The sequence below is a fragment of the Protopterus annectens genome, chromosome 11.part0 (assembly GCF_019279795.1).
Source record: "Protopterus annectens isolate FY-2018-M chromosome 11.part0, PAN1.0, whole genome shotgun sequence".
Classification (NCBI taxonomy): Eukaryota; Metazoa; Chordata; order Ceratodontiformes; family Protopteridae; genus Protopterus; species Protopterus annectens.
In genome coordinates this window covers 307,242,286-307,259,090 of record NC_056745.1, presented here as the reverse complement: position 1 = coordinate 307,259,090, position 16,805 = coordinate 307,242,286, and the positions used below count along the sequence as shown (strand labels likewise).

At 33.6% G+C, this 16,805-nt stretch overlaps 1 protein-coding gene across 1 annotated transcript in view; it reads right to left on the bottom strand.

The window, feature by feature from the left end:
* The window catches only part of LOC122815361 (solute carrier organic anion transporter family member 1A1-like), a 418,921-nt gene that overhangs the window by 66,547 nt on the left and 335,569 nt on the right, over window positions 1-16,805 (bottom strand). The window contains exons 12-13 of the mRNA XM_044087816.1: window positions 3,081-3,265; window positions 1,844-1,908 (exon numbers count right to left, since the gene is read on the bottom strand). Of these exons, the coding sequence (XP_043943751.1) occupies window positions 1,844-1,908; window positions 3,081-3,265 (250 nt within the window). The remainder of the gene's footprint in view (window positions 1-1,843; window positions 1,909-3,080; window positions 3,266-16,805) is intronic.

Here is a 16,805-nt window from a genome sequence, read left to right as displayed (position 1 = left end):
TCCAGGATCTATGAATGGTCACCCTAGTGTTTAACCCCTCTGGGTTAGGGTTATTGATAGCTCTATCACTATCAATGAGTAAGCTACTCTTTGGGAAGGCATGTGAGTTTGGGAGTCGCCATGGCTACCAGTGGAGGTAGTAGATCTGCTTTGATTATGATGCTATCTTGTCTCATATGTGCTTGGATGTGAATTGTACAGTTTAGGTAGGTATGCGTGACATGCAGTGTTTTGTGGAGGTTGTACCTTACTGTGTATACCTTGTTTATGAATAGTGCACAGGGCCACTGAGGTTATACTCTGTGTTGTAGTTACATAAAAAGTAGCACTATGAGCCACATACTAGAATGGTGTGTGTGTGTGTGTGTGTGTGTGTGTGTGTGTGTGTGTGTGTGTCTGTGTGTCTGTGTGTGTGTTTACAAAGAAAAGTAGCACTGTGAGCCCAGTACAAGGATGGTGTATATGTAAGTTCATGTATATACTTACACAGAAGGTATACTATATGTCCTATACAAAAAAGCTGTGTGTGTACATGTATTTGCGTGTGTGTATTTACACAGAAGGTAGCAGTATGTGCCCTATACAAGGATGACATGTGTACAGCTGTGCATATATGTGTGTGTGTGTTATTCATGCAGCATTACATTTGGTACCATGGCTGCAGTATGCGGCATAAAGCAGATGGTGGTGCACCAAGAGGGTCACTGCTGTTAGGACAGAATCTAGGAATGGGCAGAATAATTCACAACTTTATCACTGTGTGGTATTACTAGTGCTTTTTTGGATTTAATTTAGATTATGGACTTTGTGGCTGATGTCAAAGTAGGATGTCACAACAGTGTGGAATTTTGCTAATTTATGGGCTCTTAACTGAGCTAAACTGCTGTCAGTATATTGCTTCTAGAGTTGTTTTGTTTAAATGTACTACTTACAAACAAATACAGAAATAAATCAATAGCAAAATGTATAAGAGAGTGGACTAGTGTACACACTCTAAAGTGCTATAATGGCACCAACCACAGTATGGGGACTGGGGGGATGGGAGGAACCACTGGACACCAAGGAATACTTTTTAAAGTGCCATGATGGCACCACTGGTAGTATGGGAGTAGGGAGGAGCCAATGGACACTAGTGATAAAGTGAAGTGCCATAATGGCAAAAAGGGTGATCCGCAGGTGGTGGGGTGGATGGGGGAACCACTATACTATCATGGATGACTATTTATAGTACTGTAATAACACCAACATTGGTGTGGGTGGGGGGATACCCTAGATGACCAGAGCCTAATACAGACATGCTGTAATGGCACTAAAGTATAATGGGGTTGGGAGAAACCACAGGAAGATGGGAGGTTAGATAGGCTAGGGGCAGGTAGAGGGACTGTGGTGTGTATATATGTGTGTGTGTGTGTGTGTGTGTGTGTGTGTGTGTGTGTGTGTGTGTGTGTGTGTGTGTGAGAGTGACTGGAGGGAATACCACCACCTACACAAGCAGCAGGTTACTACAGTGACATGAGATCAGACATGATCATGTTGCAGATGTAACTGTAATTCTAGAAACATGCAAATTAGCTGATAATGAGATCTGAGTTATGATGGCTAGCATGTTTCTGAATCACAAATAGGTATGCTGCTCTGCAAGAGCTTTTCTAGCACAAGCCATAAGGCTCAAGCTAGGAACTTTTATGAATTCTCAGAGTGTGACCTGAATGTCATTCTTCACTGAATGGAGGCCATCTTTTCATTTATTTAGACTTTTTAATAATTATTAGGAATATAAAAATACAACTGAAGTAAAACAGCATAATCTGAAATTCATAAAGGTTTTTAATAACAGTCTTACACAGTGTCCTTGTGATTAAAAGATGAACTCCCAGTCCCAGCGATTTCAGATTAGTGGAAATGGTCCTACAGAAGAATAAGGAAAACAGTTACGAAATTGTCTTGTTTAAAGTTAAACTTCAGAGTGCAAGTATGACATAGTTAGAATATAAAGTATAAAACAGCTAAAGTAACATTTTGTCAGGAATACACACTTAATGTGCAGCCTCCTTTAGTGACAGTTTGCATTTTTTCTTACTGATGTGTATGCATGAGTACATACATATATATTAAATGTAATAAATTGCGTCTCCAACAGTGTAGATATCTCTCTGCCCGCTAAATGCAGACAAGTAAATACAATGATAACTGTGGCTGAGAGATAACCAAGGCATTTCAAAGTTCCATTCATATGCTAATCATTAAACACAGGAACACCTTCCACTTTACAAATGAAAAAATCCACTGTCCAAGCAACAAGCTATAGAGATACGTAGTAATCCACAATATGAAATAAAGAAAGTCTGTTTATTACTTAAAACAAAACGGTAAGCACTTTCAAGCCAGTGTGGGCCCCTGCCTTATGCATCCCACTCTTCCTTATGGCCCTGAGTGTATGATTCAGTTATTGTTGTATAATTGAAATGAAAAATTGTATAGTTGTACACAAAATGTTTCATCAAAAATTTGAAGCAGACAGCTGAAAAATTGATATGCTTTTAGTTATACCATTTCACTTCACTACTTCAGTAGTATGCAAATACATGAAAACAGCATTCACCAAATGCTATTTCTTAAGCTGTTTTTGTGTGAAAGATAACTTTTGTACAGAAGTAGCCAACTTTCACATTTAGGTGGGATATTTCACTATTTCTGGGACTTGATTCCAAAAGACTTACTCTCAGTCTAACTGACTTACTCTAGTTTAAGCATGCCTTAGAGTATAATAAGTTACTTAGACCGAGTGCAAGTGTTCTGGAATTTGGCCTTGAATGTGCAGTGAACTTGGAATTATTATATAAAAATGTGTGAGGGGGAACAGGGACATCTGATTCTTATGCTACTGAAAAATAATGATTTTGTTTGGTCATATCTTAGTAATTTCTTGCAGGCAAATAGCATTTAGTAAATGATGTATCATCTGCAAGGATATGCAAATTGCATAATTTCAAAAAAGCAGTTTAACTGACAGCCTGTTAAGAGTTCATCTGTCATTTGGTCATTTTATAATATAGTACAAAATTTGTTTCATACTTTACCTGACAAACACCATGTAGCCTGGTATGGCAGCAGTAGAATAAACCAGACTCTTGAGTAGGGATAAAGTCAGGTAAGCATACATCATTGTTTTGCATTTTTTTTCTCGTTGACATTGCCCAAGAACAGCTGAGGAGTTTGCTCGTCCTGGTCTTAAAGAGTTGATGCAGGTGCAATTGTGAAATACCTGTGAAGATACAACACAGTTGTTTGTGACTTATATTTATAAACAGATGTGAGCTTTAGTATTTCTTTTTCATGGCTCTTTCATGCAGTAGTTAATTAAGTGGTCTTAACAGCTCAGCATACCATGAAACTGCATGTTCATTCCCAGTACTGCAATACTTAGCAACATGTCAACATATTTCCTCATTCCTTCTAGAACAATTAATTATTCTAAACATACGGCAGTGCTGGCTGACATATCAGAAACTATTACTTAACTTACTAGCAGGGATGTGTTTTACAATAACAAACCATGCCTAAAACAGAAAGTTGCTATATTCAGAACAACTTTCATTATGCGAGCACGGAAATGTCACACAAATGTACTCTGAAATAAGTAAAGTACAAACAAAATAAATACTTTGATATTAAGGAAACACGTTTGTGCTTCTGTCAGATCTATCATTCTAATTTCTTTTTGAAGTGGCATTCTAAAAGCAGGACTGCTAGCACTTACAGAATAACACAAAAACAGTGCAGCTCAGAGGTCTGCATTACTTCACTAAGCAACTCGATAAAATCTCTGTAATGACACTTTATAACAATAAAATAAAATAAAACTTCAAAAAAAGTTTAGATTTTTCTGCTTTCAAATAAATAAACATGCAAAAGAAATGACTGTTATATCATGGGCTGGCATCTATGTAAAAAATAATCAAAAACTGATAGTTTTAGTTTTAATTGCAATACTTTCAAGCCTAATCAGCACTGAAACATTTGTGTCTGATTACATTTGCACTATTTCACCATTAGTTCTTTATTGCTTACTTGTATATCTAATGTGCAAAAGCACAGATGCATTAGTTTATATATATTATATAAAATATTACAGTAAATAAAAATTACAACAGATATTTATGAACCAACTTTAAACTGACCGATTTTGCAGGCAAAATAATACCTTTTAAGGTGAGCAGTATGGGCCTATTCCAGACTTTTGTGTGTAGAAAGGCCTGTGGTATTGGGATTTAGAACACCTCTCACTAGTTTAAAATTGCTTGGTACAACTTATCCTAATGAGAGTGCTTTATTGTAGATTCTCTAGATACTAACTATAGTGAAATACCAAAATATTATTTATGTAGGCTAAGATTTAAGTCCCTCAGATGTCAACCACACGTACTATAACATTGAAGATGCCTGCAGCTAATCAAAATTCATTGTGAACTTTTAATTAAAATACTATCTTTTTTTTATTAATAAAAATTGCTTTAAAAAAAGAAAAAAAGAACTTCTGTTACTTCCACAAAGCAATAACAATTCTGATGATACAGCTATTCACTGTTGTTATAATATATAATAAAACAATGTTTTTAAAGACGGCGATTTTGCATTTGTCTTGGAAAATGAAAAAAAAATCAGAATTTTAGGGTGCGGCCAAGATGGCTAACTTCTCATAACACCTGGAATTTGCTATGCAATTTTTTCTACAATTTTGACACTATTTCCAGAGTAAAAAGGTTTAGAAAGTAATTAAAAGCACTTCTTCAAAGTATACAATTTGTAAATACTTTGATGTAAGAAAAAGGAAATTGAAAAGAAAAAAAATCCTACCAGTTTCTTTTTGTGAAGAAATCAATCAAAAATGAGCAATTTGAAAGCATCTTAACTACATTCTAATATAAATAAGTATATTCTGCACCTAATCTGAACTTTACATACATTGTCATTTAAGACTGATAGACTAGATAAAATGGACTTGGTAAAAGAAGATTGTAACAAAGAAAATGAATTACTGAACAAAATAATTTGGAAACAGGACTTTCAAATTACTGATATAGAAAATACCCTAAATGATACAGAAGAATTCAAGAGGAAGAAAAACAAATATTGTTTTTTAAAAACAAAATAACTTACTTTTTAAGAAAATTGATTATTTAGAAAATACAGAAAGAACACTTTAAAATTCACTGATTGCCCAAAACAATGGCAGGTAATAATATGATTTCTTTCCTTAATACATGGCTATCAAAATTACTGAATTTCTGAGGACTTTTGCATGGAATAGAGACGACTCACAGATTTTTTTTCATGACCTTAGAATAAAAATGGGGCTACACCTATCTCCATTAAAGTAAACATTTCTCAATTGGATAAGTAAACAATTCAAATAACTGAATGGTCTGACTCACTTATTAAGCAAGGTGACAGTGTTACTTGAAAATTAATAGTTGAGTAAGATAATTGAGAAAAACAAAGTTTACGTGCTAGGAAAAATTATGTAAAATGAATACAACTTGTTAATATTGTTCTCAGCAACAATCAAACTAGTTTTGTCTAATGGACAGAGGATCTTGTCAGTTAAAGAAGATTTCTCCTTTTTTTAAATAATTTATGAAAAGAAAGAAGAAATGGAGTGGAACTTAGTTTCACTAAAGAGTGAACAGTAATACAACCAAAAATTCTTGCTAATGATGTTATAATTAATAAATTTATATTTGTTGCAATATGATATTAACTAAATGAATATATTGAATATAAACTATTAGGCAAATTAATAATCAAATATATAAAGCTTAGGCATATAAGTTAAAGAGATTTTATCTCACAGATAAACGACTATTAGAGACAGCATCATTTTAATTGATAGCATGTTTTAAAAGATGTTACAATAAGAATGGTTATACCAAGACATCATATTCATCCACCTAAAGAAGATAAACATTGTAGGAAGAATCAAAGTACATACCAATCTACAATCTTGAACTGAAATTGAACAAAGCGATTCTATATGGAAATGTGATGTATGCTTTATCATATTACATACATGGTTATTATTGCAAAATGATTTATTTAATAAGTTATATACATACTATGAGTATAATTATAAAAAAATGCAGGGTACTTGTAATTGCTAGAATGTGATGCTTTCACTATGGTGTATTAACATACAAAATTAATAACAAAGGAAGAAAATGAAATATAGTAGGACATATGATTCAGCTGTACAGGGAAGAATAATTATTAGAGAAACAGCTAATAATTATTATTCAATAGACAGCTATAACCATTAATGAACACAATATAAATTTAGATTTATTAGAAACATACATAGTTAAAAAAATAATTGTTAAAGGAAGGTACCAATGGACATGTGTTGATTAACAGTCCCTAATACAGTATCAGTAATTAAACTTTGTATTATATATTTATCCAAAGGTAAGTACGGGATTGTTTCTGGCAAATAGGAGGAGGATATAACAAATATTCTTATGTTCATTGGCAGAAGCAAATAAAGATTTATGTGAGTCAGTAGGGTCAGTAATGGTTATGTGTAATAAACTGAACTGGTAAAATAAATATGAGATCAAAAACCAAGATTAAAGAAAAGAAATTAAATACATGAGAAAAAAGAAAAAAGTTACGAATTAAAATGAGAATTAGTTGGGTGAGAATTCTCTGATAAAGCTTACAGCATTAAATTAATCATAAAAAAAATTAAATTTCTGTATGTTTCTCAATATATTTATGTTTAGTTAAAATATTTATATGGCATTCCAGTTTGCAAATTTGTAGAAAAAAATATAATTATAAGGAATAAAATATTGTACATTTGTTTAGTTTTAGTTTTATATGTAATGAGATTATTACAATAAGTTTCTCTCTCATCCTCAATAAATTTATGCTTAATTAAAAGAATTATAAGGCATTCTAGTTTGCAAATTAGTGGAAATAACTATTATTATAACAAGTATGGCATAGTATATTTAGTTATGACATTACTAAAATAAGTTATGAGAGAATTTAAAAGAAACTTTTAATCAGTAAGGTAATAAATAATGTTTGGATTTCAGTAACAAATGTAATGACTTAGTAGTTAAGTAATAATTAAACATTAACTACACAAGTGAATTAAATGTGGACAGAATTATAATACAGGAATTAGTTTGGGAGAATTTAGTTTGATTAAGGTCTCCTGGTCAGACTATGTACTTGGTAACCATGCTGGGTGGATTTTAAGGTGTTTTCTATATACAGTGGATATACAAAGTTTATACACCCCTGTTACAATGCCAGGTTTTTGTGATATAAAAAATGAGACCACACTAAATCATTTTAAAACTTTTCTCACCTTAAATGTGACCTATAACCTGTACAATTCATTTGTAAAACAAACAATCTGTTAGGGGAAAAATATAACAAAATAAAAAAAACCTACAATATGCATAAGTGTGCACACCCTTAAACTAATACTCTGTTGTGTGTGCACACCTTAAAGTAATACTTTGTTGAAGCACAGATTTATTTAATTACAGCATTCAGTCTTCTTGGGTACACATCTGCCATCAATTAAATTGACTCTAATTAACCCCAAATAAAATTCAGCTGTCCTAATAGGATTTTCCTGACATTTACTTAGTTGCCTGCTACAGCAAAAGCCATGGTTCACAGAGAACTTACAAAACACTAAAGGGATCTCATTGTTGGTAGGTATCAGTCAGGAGAAGGGTACAAAAAAGTTTCCACACCATTGGATATACCATGGAACACAGTGAAGACAGTCATCAAAAAACAGAGAAATATGGGACAACACTGATGTTGCAAAGAACTGGACATCCCTCCCAAATTGATGAAATGACAAGACAAAAACTGGCAGGGAAAGCTGCCAAGTGACCTACAGCAACACTGAAGGAGCTGCAGTGAATTTCTGGCAAGTACTGGTTGTGTACAACATGTGACAACAATTGTCTGTATTCTCCATATGTCTGGACTATGGGTAGGGTTGCAAGACGGAAGCCTTTTCTTACACAGAAAAACATCCAGGCTCAGGTAAAATTTGCAAAACAATACATCAAGTCTCCCAAAAGCATGTGGGAAAATGTGTTATGGTCTAATGGGATCAAGGTTGAACTTTTTGGCCACAATTCCAAAAGCTACGTTTGGCGCAAAAACAACACTTTGCATCACCAAAAGAACACCATCCCCATGGTGAAGCATGGTGGTGGCAGTATCATGCTTTGGGGTTCCTTTTCTTCAGCTGGAACTGGGGCTTTAGTCAAGGTGGAGGGATTTATGAACAGTTTCACATACCAGTTACTTTTGGCCCCAAACCTTCAAGCATCTGCTAGAAAGCTGAAGATGTAGAGGAATTTCACCTTTCAACACGATAATGACTGCAAGCATACATCCAAATCAACAAAAGAATGGCTTCACCAGAAGAAAATTAAAGTTTTGGAATGGCTCAGTCAGAGCCCAGATCTAAATCCAATAGAAAATCTGTGGGGTGACCTGATGATGGTTGGGCACAAGAGACGCCCTCGTAATCTGACAGATTTAGAATGCTTTTGCAAGGAAGAGTGGGCAAATATTGCCAAATTAAGATGTGCCATGCTGATAGATTCCTAACCAAGAAGACTGAATGCTGTAATTAAATTAAAAGGTGTTTCAACAAAGTATTAGTTTAAGGGTGTGCACACACATTAGTTTAAGGGCATGTACATTTATGCAACCAGCATATTGTATGTTTTTTACTTTTTATATTTTTTCCCTTAACAGATTTGTTTGTTTTTCAATTGGATTGTACAGGTTATAGGTCACATTAGGTCACATTAAAGGTGGGAAAAGTTTTGAAATTATTTACTGTGGTCTCATTTTTTTATATCAGAAAAAAATGCCATTTTAACAGGGGTGTGTAAACTTTTTAGACAAACTGTATAGATATGCATTCACTATAAATGCAGAGAATAATACAATAACGTTGTGTTAATGTAAGGAGATTTGTCTTGGTGAATAAATAAATCAAAATTCTCACATTTTCTAAATATTAATTTGGACTGAATAAGACACTTTGTTCAATTTATATATAATTTAAATAAATTACCTGATTTTCGTACATAGGAAAACACTAAGAACATTCTCTATCAATATTACTCACATCAACAGTGGTAATAAGGGAGAATTTTTATTTAAATATTTTGATCTAAATAAAGCTGATATTACATTTTTACAGCAGACACATATTAAACAAGGTGATTTCAAAGGTTAAATAATTAAAAAATGAAATTCTGGTAAACTCATCTTTTAAATAAAAAGAGAATGTATAACTATAATATGGAAACAAAAATGGAATTATGCAGCATTAGTTATATGTAGAGAGATCTAAAAATAATTTGAGTAGAAATTTTAAAAGAATGATAACATTTTCTAATGTTTATTTCATTCCAGGGCTTAGAGAAAAGGTTGCAAAATCCAGTCTTTAAAGAATATCGACTAATAGAATAGGTAACTCAATATAAGTATAGAAATTTAATTGTGTTTTACACAAGAATGATAAAATACTCCAAGGTTATTTGTTTCTACTAATGTTCTGAAAAACTGTACTGATAACTTAAATCTCATGTGCAATGATTGTTTTCAGAGATAAAGTCTTTATTCTTCCCACATTATTCATTTGTGTTAGCTACACAAAGAAGAATTTATATAATGTATACTGCTAACAATGTAAAGAATAAAATAGAAAATGTTAAGGTGTTACCACGTCTGTATCTGTACCCAATGCAATTATATTTAATATGATAATAAATTAAAAAAAAATTCTGTCTTTACAATGATACTAGCATAGATGTCTGAAATACATCATTTTAAAGTAATCTGGAATGGGATTAAAGATTATATGCTTGCTGGTAACAATGGAAAGGCTAATTCAATGATGCTATGGGATACAAAGAAAATGTACCGATTTGGAAAAAAAAACTGGTGTAGTAAAAAGTATGACATGTGTGATAGATAAATGAAATCAAAATCACTACAAGGAAAAAAATATATAAAGGTTCAAAGCGGTTCAAAGAGGAAATAGAGAACATTTTAAAAATAAGCATCTTAAATAGAGAGTATCAAGTCACCCTGACTGCGACATTGCTTTAGAAGAAAGTAAAACTACAATATTATGCAGTAACACCAAAAGGCATATATAGATTAGCTAATAGGCCTAAAATAATGTCTATGGCATTGCAAATAAAACTATACATGTCATAAACAAAAATCTTCAGCTTTAAAATATTATATTCATTTAGGAAATTTTGCAAAGAAAGAAGTAAAACTAACAGATGAAAACCAAAGTGAGTAATTTCTGTGGAATATATAATGTCTAAATTGTCACACAAATAAGTAGAAAAGTTATTGAAATCTATAAGTTTAAGTAAATTAAAACAGCAAATCAATAAATTAAAGATAAATAAAGACATACATCTAGAAGGTAAAATTCCAGAAATATATAATATACTACCTCACAATATAACTTTTTATTAAAAAATACAATCAAATTAATACAAAATTATGATAACATTTTACCTTCTAGAAGTATGGCCTTATTACTCCACTTTAAATCTATATCAATCTAATACATTAATGAAATCATTAAAATCATTTTAAAAAAGTCTAAATTGAAGTTTAATCCATGTTAATAAACCACACTATTAAGACATTACAAATTAATAGTAGTAGTAGTAGTAATAATAATAATAATAATAATAATAATAATAATAATAATATCAGCAGCAGTTGGGATAAACACAGTGCAAAATAGTTATGCAGATTGTCTTCATATATTTACAACATTACAGATTGTTGGATTCCCTAGTAATTGCTGCAGCTAAAAACAAATATATGCATGTAGCTGTATGTTAAACTTGGTAGTTATGTATCACAAAATGTTAATATTATCAAATGAACCAAACATTACTATTTGATAAGCTATAGAACCTTTTGTAAATTATATTAGAATGAACAAAGGAGTAAGTGGTTTTCAAATTACAGAAAATAGTGACTCTAAAATATATTTTTGTGGATGATATGCTTTCACTGAAATGGCAGATCTCTCAGCTGTCCATATTTTGGGGAATTGTTCTTATTTTCAGGTTCAATTTACCCCTTCTCGGGATACCCCTAACTTTGGAGGTATGTCCCTGTTTTCAGGTATAATTTACCCCTTTACACACTCTTCAGAATCCCCATCAGTGCATGTGATTTTTGAAGCTGTCTAGTATACAGAAAACCACACTATATGTTAAAGCATCATTGTCAACAATAATTTAAAGAAAGGACACACATCTTACAGCTCCCTTTTTCTGAAGCAAAAATTAATGACCTTGAGTGCTATAATTTTGCAATGCAATTCATTAAAGTCTGTATATTATACACTGCCACTTTGGTGGTATGCCTATATTTTTCATCATTTGGTCATGCTCTGTTTTATTAAACATGTTTCTGAGTAGTATCCTACATTCTTACTGGAATCAGAAAGAGTTTTGTACTATTTGGTATTCAAATATTATGCTAATTAAATGCCCCAGTTTTTAGCTGGATGTTCCTACTTTCCAAGGGTCTTTGCTCCTATTTTCAGTGTCTGCAAGTTGAGAGGCATGGATTGAGACTATTAATACCAGTCTAATGTACATAATGGAAATATTAAAATTAAAAACATCTAAACTGGATTTTAAAACAGAGGTGAAAAATAAACTCATGTTGATAAAACCTCACCATTAAGGCATCACTTAAAAATATTTGTTAGGATAAACAAAGCATTAAATATTTTGCATATTTACATGTGACTTAAAATAGATAAATTATAACAACGTAGTTGAGTAATGTACATATTTGACTCAAAATGGAATAAATATTAATTTTCTTTGATAACAGATTACAATGTATTAAAATTATTTTGTTACTAAAGTTCTTATATATAATATATATAACATTATATAACTAATTTTATTAATACCATATAAATTATTTCAAAGGAAAATAAATTATTTATCAAAATGTTATGGTATCCCAATAAATCAAAAATTGTCATAAATAATCACTGAACATGCGAAGAAGAAGGAGGAGTAGGACTACTCAATATTGAAACAATTTCAATTGCAGCAGTTTTGAAAACATTACTATACTGGATTGACTTATCATATGATTTAAATTAGACACTTGTATTGTATGAAGGGTTAAAGTGATAGGAAAAGCTTTAAATATAACTGAAAATAAAACATCATCATATCTAAATGATTACCTAAGAAATCATTTTTAGTGCCTATGAACTCTAATTATATAAATGTTATTTACAAATATTAGACATTTTAATGATCAGTACAGAACTAAAACCAAGATCTTTTTCATTATTTCCAATAGCCTTCATGCTATCTTTCATAGATAGCACAAATATTGATAATACAGTAAGTTTAAACCATGAGAATCAGAAACAAAGTGGGCTAAGTTGTGACCAGTCCACCATTGTTTACCTTGTTTGTGTAATGAGGCAAAGTGTTCATTAACAATAGGGGAAATCAGTGCAAGAAGGGGTACTTATTAAATATTTTACTTCTGGTTGTAGCAGGGTCTGCATTAGCAGTGCATACTACTGAGGTGTGACCAGAAATAAAGTTGAGGAAAAGCAGTGAATGTTAAATGTGTATGCACCTCCTAAAGGCTCTGAAAGCCTTACACAGCCATTATGTATTGATGTTTTATCTGTTTTTGAGCAAATTAATGGGTGGATATGAAAATATAAGAAAATAATGAAAAAAGAAGAAGCAACCAGAGGGTAGAACATAAAATGAAAACTTAAGAAATGACTAGGATGGAAGTGGGTTAAAATATTTTTGTGTATCAGGTTCCAACTCTCTCTCTCTCTCTCTCTATATATATATATATATATCTATTCGCGGTGGTGCAGCGGTAGCGTTGTTGCCTCACAGCAAGAGGTTCTCCCATTCGATTCTCAGCTAGAGTGCAGGGAGTGCCTTCTGTGTGGAGTCTGCATGTCCTCCCCATGGCTGGGTGGGCATTCGAAAGACATGCGTAAATGTAAATGGGCGTGCCTTTGTTGAAGGTTGAAAGTCGAGCTGGCACCTCGGCATTCGTGAAAATCTACTGTCAATCATTAGCGCACCAGAGTTCCACTGTGGCGACCCCTAACTGGGAAAAGCCGAAAGACAACAATATATATATATATATATATATATATATATATATATATATATATATATATATATATATATATATATATATATATATGACGAAAAGGTCTCTGTTTTATATTGGGGCACTTATACTCTTCTTCCAGTAGCTCATAGCTGTGGTCATGGTGGAGGAGGAATGTAGGTGATTAATTTTGATTCCTACATGTATCATCTCTTTGCCCCTAAAAGGTGGTTCCCACACCATCAGAAAGCATGCCTATTTTCCTAAATTTCACTCAGACGTACGTCTGGAATATCCTGGCAGCACCTGTAATCTAGTTTTCCAACGGACATGTAACACAGGGTAACTTATTTGCATGACACATGGTAGAACTGTCAAATATACATACTATATTACAAATCTAGTACATTGGATTATAAGGTTTAAAACATGCAATCACTATCTGTGCTTATAAGCCATGAATACTGCATGCATAACACCAACTCTATTTCCATTAGGTAATATATAGAGTTACATATACTCCTGCAGCCATAGGATGAATCATGCAGTGCTGCTTGCAGGAGTTTAGAATGTGCATGACATCATGTAGAATTTGATACAAAATTTGCCAGTAAATGCAACACACAGATTGAAAGGTTCAGACAGAGTAATTAGTTAGGCCATCATTTGCATAATCACCAGGTCCCAACACCTGAATTTGTGTGATATAAGTGCAAAAGAAGGCAGCAAGCTTCATCACACTATTGAATAATTCGTAGAGCTGCAAGGTATAAATCTGCAACATGTGACTTTATTACTTACAAGTGCTGGATTATAGGATCATAGAATTATAGGAAGTTACTAGGCTATTGGCCCTGAGGAGCTTATAAACCTAGCCAAGAGTTTAGCCCATGTTTAGACAAGTCATCACCTGATGCTTATATCCAGCAGGGACACAGGTGGAATCTCAGAGGTACATTTTCTGTTTCCTAGCCAGTTATCCAGGTTGTGCTTAAAAAGGGATAATGAAGTACTCTGCTTGACGTAGAGAGGGAGTCTATTCCACAGATAAGGGAATCTTTGGGACACAGATCTATCCTGCCAACAAGTCCTGTTGATATCACAGACGAGGTTGAGTTTACGCGTGCGGGTTACTCGAGAGAAGCTTGACTTGTAGATATGCAGCAGTCCCATCAAGGTGGGGTCTGAGATTGCTTTGCATGCCAGACAGAGGTCACCTCTGAGGAGTCTATATGAAACTGAGTAGAGGGCTTTTAGCTTATCTCTGTATGGTGGATGTTTGAGGCCATGGATTCTCCTGGTGAGGAACTTCTGTGGTCTCTCCAGCTGCTGCATGTGCTTTTCGAGGTACATGCCGAAAGGGGGGTTGTACTCAATAATGGGCCTTATAAGGGAAGAATACAGGGGATGTAATGAACTTCTTGACCCTGGACGATATACCCTTACTTGTGTGATGGGCCATGTAGAAAGCTTTCCGTACAATGGAAGCAACATGGTGGTCAAAAGTCAGGTTACTATCAACCTTGGTACCCAAATCCCTCATGATTGATTGCATGCTTAGGACATTGTTATTAATGTGATAATTTGTGGTGACAGCACTCTCCCCAAAGGGGGTGATGATGCATTTTTTGGTATTCAGCTTGAGGCCATGTTTCTGAAACCAGTCATTTGTTTGGGTGAGACCTTCCTGGAGGATGTCCACATCACGAGTGGAATAGATGACAGTGCCCAGCTTGCAGTCATCTGCAAACGTGGTCAGCCATAGCCCACTGGTTTTGGTCTGCACCTCAGAAAAGTATATCCCAAATAACTGAGGCCCTAAAACCGATCCCTGGGGTATGCCACTTGTTATGGGTGGCTTCCCCTATTTTGACTAGGTGGGTTTTATCAGTGAGCCAGTTTGCTACCCATCTGGTAACATATGGATTGATTCCTAGTTGAGAAAGTTTATCTATTATGCCTGAGTGGGGAATAGTGTTGAAGGCTTTGGCCAGGTCAAGGTAGGCAGTGTGCACCATCTTCCCCTTGTCCATGGCTTTGGTGACTGTCTCAAAGAAGTTGACCAAATTTAACAGACATGACCTCCCCTTGATGAAGCCAAACTGTGTGGGATCGAATGGTTGGAGGTTGCCAATGTCCTTGTTAATGAGGTCCATGATAATCCATTCCATGGCCTTGCAGATCAGGCTAGTTAGGCTGATGGGTCTACAATTTCCCGGATTGTTGGATGCTCCACCTTTGTGCAAAGGAATGACAGTGACTGTTTTCCACTCAGCTGGGATGAAGCTGGTACTCAGGCTTTGGTTGAATAGGGCGCCTAATGATGCTGCAAGTTCCTGCCTGAATTCATGTAGGATGCAGTCTGGGATGTTATTGGGTCCCATGCAGGCGCATTGTTTGCCTTTGAGAGGGCAGTGATATATATATATATATATATATATATATATATATATATATATATATATATATATATATATATATTATAAATTATTTTTTTTTATTTTTTATTTTTTTTTGGCTTGACTAGCTCTGCTAGTATATATTTTCAGTAGAGTAGAGAGAGAGGAAAACTCAAACATGAATAACACAAAAGTTAACAATGTATAGAACCAGTAAAATCACAAATACAGAGTAGTATTGGTCTAGTGAACAGTTGTAAGAATAAATTTGTATATTAAATAATTTTTAGTAAAAATAAAAAAAACAATTCTACAAAATTAAAATTAACAATTCTACAACTACACATCAAAGGTATGAGCAAAGTCTTAGATAAAGGAAAATAATATATAATATTCTATCATTACACAGGTAGGAGTTGTAAGTAAGTAGATTTGAAGGCAACAGTTACAGTAGGGGATAGGTTAAGAATAGAAAGTGAAAAAAAAGATGTCAGTGTGGGTTAGTACATGGACAAAGCCAGTGAGTTTTCAGATGTTTTTTAAAAAAGTAAGAAAGAAGATGATGGTAGATAATTCAGCAGGAGCTGATTCATTTTTCCTGCAGTGTTTGAGAGTTGAGAACAGTGATTGTTAGCTTTATTGTATAAAACTAAAATAAAACTAGAGAGTAAGAGGTGTAGCTATTAGAATTAGGTAGTATAATTAATTAATTAGATTAGTCAGGATAGGGGTGTTGTTAGGTGGTACAGGGTCTTGTAATAAGTAATTGTTGAAAAAAAGAGTATCTTTTTTTCAGTTCTATATCCAAGTTGTTTGAGGTTAGCAAGGCAGTGGTGAGTTTTAAAGGGGAACTGTGATGAATCTAGCTATACTATTATAACAGGTGGAGAGTTTGAGGTTGTTTTTTTGGATAGGTTGGTATATATAAGGTGGTTTTCTGTTAACAGACTTTATAGTAGTAGTGAAGACAGACTGTTATGCCAAAGTACTGTCTATTTTCCAGATAAGATCTAAACCATTGTATGGGTCAAGCAATAGGTTATGGTTAGCCATGTCAAAGGCTTTTGACAGGTCAATAAATAGTGCAGAGGAAAATGAGTTATGGGCAGTAGATGTGCTATGGAATGGCCTAAAATCATGTTGGCAAAGTTCTGTAGATGGTCCTCCTAGAGCAGGGATTTTGCCCTC